The 8,937-nt window shown below is 30.5% G+C and overlaps 1 protein-coding gene across 1 annotated transcript; it reads right to left on the bottom strand.

Moving 5' to 3' along the window:
• Positions 1–2,636: 2,636 nt before the first annotated feature.
• LOC107952549 (uncharacterized) lies at positions 2,637–4,638 on the bottom strand. The gene is made up of 2 exons (XM_016887778.2): positions 4,615–4,638; positions 2,637–3,094 (listed from the first exon to the last, which is right to left on the bottom strand). The coding sequence occupies exon 2, from the start codon at positions 3,086–3,088 to the stop codon at positions 2,648–2,650; it is 441 nt and encodes a 146-aa protein (XP_016743267.2). The 5' UTR covers positions 3,089–3,094; positions 4,615–4,638; the 3' UTR covers positions 2,637–2,647.
• Positions 4,639–8,937: the final 4,299 nt, after the last annotated feature.

Below are 8,937 nucleotides of genomic sequence, written 5' to 3'. Positions count from 1 at the left end.
AGAGAGAGAGAGAGAGAAAGAACTCTGCAAATCAAAATATACAACCAAGATTAAGCTCAGATTTGCTTTACGGTGTCTAAATTTTGCTTTTCCTTTGTTTATCATCCACTCTAGCACCACACGACGACCTTGACTTGTGATTGCCATTTTCCAGGGGTTTACCGGCTAAGCTGCTCATAAAATGAAGGAAAAATAGTTTTTTTTTTTTTTACCTTCCAATGTTAGGGAAAAAAAAATCATTTTATTTTTCATTTAATTTTTCCTTTTTTAGTCCTTTTCAACTTACATTATTTGTAAAAAGATTATCTTAAAATGGATAAAAAAACTTTACCAATGATGGATTTCATTTAATTGTTAACGTCACAATTATCAACAAAATCCATCTATTTTGAAGTAGTTTGACAATCACACAAATTTAAAGGTTAAAAGAATGAAATTAAATGAAAAATTAAAATGATTTTTTTTTTGTAAAGTTGAATGGTTAAATAAGTTATTATGCCTAAAATGAACAACTCTCACACATATATACCCGATGTCTTTGTTTCTTGTTTTTCAATAATGTTTTTGGGACTATAATTTTTAAAGTCGAAATTACTTTTGAATTCAAAAGTAATTTTTTAGCCTTTGCATTAAAAAAAAGAACTTTTTAGGTCAAATAATATTTTTAACTCTTATTTATAATCCAATATTTTATGTTATATTTATATTGAGTATATAATTATTTTCTTTTTAAATTTATTTCAAATATATAACATTATATATTTAAATTTATAATGAATATTTTAATAATATTTAAAATATATATTATATATTCAAATTAAATTTTAGAAATAATTAATATTAATTATCTGCTAATATTTAAACTTTAGATTTTATATTTTAAAATATTAATGATAAATTACAATAAATTATTTTTTATATTATTACTAAAATATCATAATATTAAATTCGAACATTATTTCAATACATATTTTTATTTCACAATATAATGTCTAAAATAAAATTTTATTTCTTAAAATCACTTTTTGAAGACAATGTTAAATACTTAAATTTTAAACCAAATATTTTTATTTTCACATTGAAAACATTGTTGATAAACTGGATGAGAGTATTTGAGGAATGAAGCGTGAAGTGAGCATGTACTGCATTCTAGTTAAAAGATTAAACCTAACGCATTTACTATTTCAAAATTACTTGTCTTTTATAGAAGATGAAGTGAGGAAAAGGACAAATCAAATTGAAACTAAAAGGAACCCCTAACACCACGTTTGGTTCGCTGTAATAGAATAGAGGCGTAATGAAATAGAGGCATAATAGGTAATTCTTTTGTTTGGTTGAATATAATGGAATAGAGGCGTAGTAGTATTCTTGTGTTTGGTTGAATGGAATAGAGGTGTAATAGTATAAGGAAAAAAGATAAAATGACTAGAATACCCTTAGCAGAATTTTTTTTAAGATAGATGATTATTGTTATTATTATTAAATTTTAATAAGATTATTAATATAAATAATAAATAATTTAATCATATTTTAACATAATTGTTATAAAATATAATTTAATAAAAATATATAATTTAATAAAATGATTAATAAATATTCTTAAATATGAATTTACTAATAAAATCATAATATATAACACTATAAAATATAATTTAAAATAATTATTATTAAATATAATTTAATAATAATATATAATTTAATAAAATTCTTATTCTTATATGAATTTACTAAAATCATAATATATAATAATATAAAATATAATTTAACTAATTATTATTAAATTATAATTTATAATCTACTTTATTATTATTAAACTGCAATACATATTTAATGTGCTAAAATATCATTTGTGGAACAAATAATTTAATTATTCTACAATAAAAAAATATTAGCAGTAATAAATAACTTTAGAATTATATTTTGCATAAACATAATAACAATGAATATTAACAAAAGGTTAAATGAGATTCATGAAATTCTAGTAAATTTTAATGGTATCACAAACAGAAAAAGTTACGAAAATGTCTAAATTTTAATGGTCAGCAAGAAATCTTCTGACCCATTTCAACCGTACATCAAAAGGTAAACTAAAGAAAACGTGCATTTGAGTTGGATGATCTGGAATCTTACTCAATGCTCGAAACCGTTCATCCACAGTTAAACCTTTTATTTCGCATAAGGTTGGATATAAATGTGACGCTTTTTCTTGGATGCTCTGGTATTCTTCTGACCTTTGGTGAACTACCACATCGGAGGCAATACTCTTACTGATTTGTTCGCCAATGGCCCGCATGTTTTCAGCCAATAAAGTGGCAGCATCATTAACTGAAGAAGAAATATGACCAGTTGCATCAGAATTCTTTTTTTTCCTCTTTGAAGATGAGGAACCCCCTTGGTTTTTGTTTGTTTGCGGCTCCGTGGCAGAAACATCCATGTCATCCAAAGAGACATTAGCATCGCAATCATAGTATTCGTTTCTGTCTTCATTAATATCTGCAGAAGGTACATCCTCAGCATTTATTTCTTCAAGAACGTCAGCGGCTGTTTGAGCGTCTTTCCCAGTCGCTCGATCTTTTGCGTATATGGCAGTAAGTTGGTTGTAGTAAGGGAAACTACGATGTCTGAACTGGCCGGCTTCTTTATGACTCTATAAAAACGAGGAAATCATATTAGTTATAAGTTTGGTAAGAATAGGATAATAAAGAGTTGAACTCATTCTTACCTTTAAATAAGAGTCCCAAACCGCATCTTCAGCAACAATGACCTGCCTATGGTCGTCCCAACCAAAACCGCTATTGTTTTGGCCATTAAGCATGTCATACACTATTGACCAATCTCTTTTCAGTAACCTAATCCTTGACTCGATATTAGGTCTTGCCTTCAACATCGCATTGGGTAAAGCCTTCTCTAACATTTTTTCTAACTCGTTTAAGTAACCGGCTTTGAACCCCGTATCAGCGTTAAATGTCCCAACATTGTGCAAGTCCACCATGCAGGAAACCAGTGCTGCATCTTCTTCTGGAACCCATTTCCTTTTGGTTCCTCGAGATGATTGGGAAGGAACATTTGATTCTGAAACACCTGACATAATTATCTTAAGAAAAAAATAAATTAAAATTAAGTTTAATATCATGAATCAAAAGGTGAACACTTTATAAAATTAAAATTGAGTTCAATATCATGAATCACAAACTCAACATTGTATAAAATTATAACACATGATGAATGAAAAGAAATCAAATAATAATTCAACAAGTTTAGTACAATACAAAAAACACAAAAACACCACCAAAGTTCCTGTTTACTTTGATATGCATTTTCTATTCAAAGCTAATGTCGAATCATTTCCAGAACTCAGGTCAAAGGAAAAATAAATGCCAAGAGATGTATTTCCAGCATTAGAAACAAAGTTAAATGCTTTTCATCATGAAAATCACGATTGAAAATGACCCAAAAGCTTTTTAAAAAAGATATTTCCTTAGGTATATATATAGCATTATCAACTAAGAAACCAATGCTGCAGAAAGAATCACAAAAGGTCAGTTTGAATACAAAGCACAGGACACCTCATGGAGTATACTTTATAAAATATTTCAATATTCGTTTCATACACACCAAATGATTATAAGAAACAAAGGGTTTTCATATCTCTAAATTGGTACATAGTTCATAATTAGAGAGTAAAAAAGAGCCTAATCAAAGCTAATAATTTAAGCAGTGGTCATTTGCTGCACTAAAGGACAAGTTATTTTTGTCTCACTTCAAATTAAAATGAAAATAGACCATGAAAGGAAGAAGATTCCTATAACATTTCAAACCACCAAAGACCTATAACCAAAATATTTTATACCCTCTAAGTTTAGAAATCAATATGCCAGAAAATATTTATCATCAAGTACATGCACATATACGTAGACATAAGGAAGCAACAGAATCCAATATGTTGCATCTAAAAACTAAAAAAGAACAATCTAATCATCTTCTTCTGAAAGAAATAAGTTCACCTACAGAAACCACACAAACTGAACAGTTTATTAAAAATTTACCCTATTTTAAAATGTTACAACGTTTCTTTTTTCTTAAGTCCAAAACCATAAACTGCTAATGGTCGGCTGACATGGCTGTTAACTTTACACAAATAAACTGTTCAATTACAGTAATACATGACATTGCACTAGTTTAAGCCCTAGTTTTCAGAAACATTAGATGCCAATTTTTAACGATAGTTACATGATTATAAGAAACAAAGGGTTTTCAGATCTCTAAATTGGCACATAGTTCATAATTAGAGAGCAAAAAAGAGTCTAATCAAAGCTAATAATTTAAGCAGTGGTCATTTGCTGCACTAAATAAGAACACATTCAAATTTAAATAAGAACACATTCAAACGCAAGCCATGTCAAACAACATACAGATATTTGACCTAAGAAATCACATTAGACTAGAGATCAGAATCATCTAACTAAGACAAAATTCACCCTCATCTAAATAAGACAAACTTCAGAACAATAGACTGCATATCAGATTCAAAACAATCTTCCATCTAAATTCAAAACAGTCATAGGCTTTCATAATGAAAAGTTAGATTCAAACCAGAATTGCAACTATAAAAACCTCTTGAATTGCAACTATAAAATACCTCTTAAATTGCAACTAAAGCTTCAGCTTGCAAACAATTTATGTCTAGAGCAAATCGGTAGCTAACAGTCCAATACCTACAAAAGTTCACATTGAACATCAATTTACTGGAACAACAGTGGTCAGATACACTAGCAGCAAGAAATTTAACAAGGGTGCTAATATACAAAAGAATTTACATTCAGAAATCAAATTAAAATCAACTAGTATTAAAATAATTATCACAATATTATTTTGTCAACTAATACAATTGTGGTTGTATTAAAAGCAGGCAACAACTTAGAGTAACATATACATACAAAACATAACTCCATTAATTTATACAATCACTTACAAATTGATATTTGATAAGTTTGATATCATAATATGTCTAAAAAATGCTACCCTAACTAGACATAAAGGATATAATATTTAACCTTTATATCAATTTAGTTATTATTGGTATAACCATTGCTAATTTAGTATATATATATATTTAAGAACCCAAACGAGGAAATCATATTTGCTATATGAATGATGATAGCGTCTTAAATTTCTATTTCTAAGTAGTTTGCCATAAATTTTAAGCTATGAAATCAATTTAGATTTTCTTCTTGACACTAAGATATCTTCCAAGCAAGATAACCAGTCGGCCCTCCCTTCTGTCCTTCACCATCATCATCTTCATATGAAATTCCCCGTTTCAAAAAGCGGTAGTTGAAATTCTTCCAAGACTATGTTTAGAAAAGAAAGTTTGATAAAACTGAGGAGGCAGAAAGCGGTGTCGATTGAAGGGGGAAATGAAAGTTTGATAAAGCTGAAGGGAAAACGAAAACCAAAGAGGAATCCATGAAAGGGGGAAAGACGGTGTGGAGCTCAATTGAAGGGGGGAATAAATTGTGATGAAGAAAAGAGGTGTGATAATTGGGTGGTGTTCGTGTGTGAAAAGGGCAATAGTGTTTTTCTTTTTAAAGGCCGCAACTCGACTCACCAACTCCAGCAGAGAAGGGCAGAACGCTACAAAAGGAGTGACTTTGGTCGAATTTTTTAGTTTTCAGAAACCTTAGATGCCAATTTTAAACGATTGTAAACAGAGATTCAACTAATTTGATGAATCTCTCATCATAGACATAAAAGGGAAAACACGTTCACAGAAAAATTTTAGGGCAGACAATATTTACCTATTGAATTGGAAAGGTTTTCTTCTGGGTTTCTTTGGAGATACTTGTTGAAATTTGAAGAACAGAAGTCTGTTTTTGGACTTCCCTACTCACTGCATTTCAAGAACAGAAGGTGAGTTTGGTTTGACAAAACAATCAAATGAAAGTGAAAGGGGAGCGGTGGAGGTCACTCACCTGGCAACTTCTTTGATGTTGGGAGGGAGAGTTCTGGAGGTGGATTTCGGCTTGGAAGATGAGGGCAAAACAGGGCATAGAAATTTCAAAAATGCTAAACGGAAGCTATTCTGAACTTTGGACAGGGAATAGAAATCGGGGAGGAATGAGGAATACGCACGTAATGGATTAGGCGCGTAATGGGCAAACCAGCGAACCAAACGCTAGAATAGATGGGGCCCACCGATTCGGCGCGTAATGCTATACGCATTACATCGAACCAAACAGAGTGTAAATTTCTACTTCACCATTGTACCTTAAACCTCATAGATGCAACTATGACAATTACAGTGCCAACCCGAATGGTGTCATCATCTATTGAGGATGCCATTGCCATATAAGCATGATTATTTTACATGATTAGTTCCCTACCTCGTTATCACAGGACATATGCATAAGACCATCTTAATACAATTTTCAACACTTCCCAACATTTATTTATTTTCTTCCTTTGTTAGAAATCAAATCCAATATCACTTCTCTTTATTTCTTTTACTTCCAACTCAATTCTTATTATTCTTATAAGAAATAAATAAATTTTGGCTCAAACATTTACAGAAGATAAATACAACTTATATTCTTGAAGGATCAAATGATAGAAAATATTATCTATTTAAAATAAATAAATTTGTTGTTGAGTTACTTTGTTTTCATGAAATTTAAAGGAATTTGTACCTCCGTTTTGAACCAAAGTAGCAAATGAAGTTGTATCAAAGTGAGTTCTAGAAAACTTAAGCCAGAAACACAAGTTATTAAAGAAATAGTCACGTTAGAAAAGTTATAAAATGTTTAATTAAATATTAGTATTTTTCTCTATCATTCGACTATGAAAAGTTGCAAAATGTTCACTCAACAATTCAATTTTGTCTTTTTTTATCATCATGAACTAATGCAAAAATGGAAACATCCAAAAATCCAAAATAGCTAGTGACCAAAAAGACAAAATTGAATAATTAGGTGGACAAAAAAATTTTACTAATAGTTAGGTGACTACTAGTGTGGCACCCCAAACCAGACTAGATGGTGGGTCACATTTGTTGCCGAAGCAATTCAAAGTACCATCACTCGTTTCATCAAAGCTAAACAAGCGAGCATAGCAAAAATCACAATTATCCATGTTGTGTATAACATTCCTTGTCCAGTCTGGTTGCCGGACCTGAGCTACAAGAGTTTACCACGCGAAACTCAAAACATACATATACTTAAGCATACATGGTGGATCATGCCTTGAACTAATAAGTGGCGAATTGCTCTGACAGATCATTCAATTAAGTATAGAAATTTAAATGATGAAACTGCAAATACACAAAAATGACGAACTATTTCTGCAAAATTTAAGACACGAAACATAATAGAATTGAACTTCACTTTATTACCATACATCACAGACTTAACATAATCCATTTCAAGGTTTAACAAGATTATTTACAATTAACCTAACTTTTATATACATGTCACTTAAACCGACTCAATTAAATTAGGAGCCTACCACAACGCCTGGCGGATAGTGTGAACTTCTTACTGATCCAATCCACAAGCTCTAAGCATTCCAAAACCTACAAGACAAAAGCAATCTAAACATAATTATTTAGAATACTTAGTAAGCTCATACAAATTCGATAGTTATTTACCTGGCATAACAATATTATGATAATTTAATAAGTAAATATAGTTTACCTATCTGCCAACGCTATTTGCCAACAAGGATAGTACATATATTTCATTTCGCATGATATCTTAAGTAAGCATCTCAATACAATACTAATATTCACATCAAATCCAATCTCACACCTATTGTTGATATGGACTTCCATTATATTAATTAGTTCTTTCATATTCTCTCATTTCTTAACTTGTCAATTTCACATTTCACATGTTTTATATTACTCGATGAACACTGTAAAAGAACTCAAACCACAGGTGCGTTTCACATCAAAGGCTCATTCGAGCTAATCACATACAAAGATGTCAAGTTACTCATCTGGGCTAAACCTTATCGACACAATGAAAGTCTGGCCAAGGCTATATATATATGTAAAGTTATCAGTCCAAGCTAAACCTTTAAAACAACATCAGGTTACCAGTCCAGGCTAAACCTGTACGACATGTATCTTCGAGCCCAAAAAAAATGTTGGATCTCAAAATCATCAAGAAATAACATGGAACATTGAGTATGAGTCTTTTATTAAATTCATTGAGATGCTATCATTCTGTAATTTCATTCATATTCTTTCATATGTAATTCGATATTTCTTCTATATATATTTTGCAACCAGACTACTTACCAAGTTATTTTATTATACAATATTCAAGAACAACTTTTCCTCTAGTCTAAACATTTAACACCAAAAATTTCAAGCATTGAACAATGGTAATATCACGAAGTCTTTAGTGGTTTTGGAAACAAACAACACTATTAGCTAGATTGAAGCACGGCAAGTTTAAAAACATCAAATTCAAGCAAAACAGACTTGAATTAACTTACCATGCAAGAACACAAAGCTTGGCCATGTTTTTCCTAGCTTAACAAGGAAGACAAACGGTGATGAAGACGATGAAGACAAACGGTGATAAAGACGATGAAGAAGATAGTAATGAACTGCCTCTTTCCATCCACTATGCTGCGGTATATATGTGTGTATCTAATCTAATAGTGGTTAACTTTTATCACCTTTACAATTTCGGTAAGGTGATACCAACACCTGTTCGGCTATTTTACCACAAGCAAAAGAAATCCATAGTGGTTAACTTTTATCACCTTTACAATTTCATCCTTATGCTAAAATAAATTATCTAATTACTCAAATCAACAAACCAGGATTTCATATGACACTATAATAAACTAATAGATATTAAATATTAAAACTTACTGACTCCATCATCGGTAAACGAGGTTTCAAAACCATAATTTTTGGTATCGCTAAAA

The sequence above is a fragment of the Gossypium hirsutum genome, chromosome D09 (genome assembly GCF_007990345.1).
Source record: "Gossypium hirsutum isolate 1008001.06 chromosome D09, Gossypium_hirsutum_v2.1, whole genome shotgun sequence".
Taxonomy (NCBI): Eukaryota; Viridiplantae; Streptophyta; class Magnoliopsida; order Malvales; family Malvaceae; genus Gossypium; species Gossypium hirsutum.
This window is presented reverse-complemented; position numbering and strand designations above follow the sequence as displayed.

Excerpts from the sequence above, each read along its gene's own strand:
- LOC107952549 (XM_016887778.2), bottom strand. The coding sequence starts at position 3,088 with ATGTCAGGTGTTTCAGAATCAAATGTTCCTTCCCAATCATCTCGAGGA.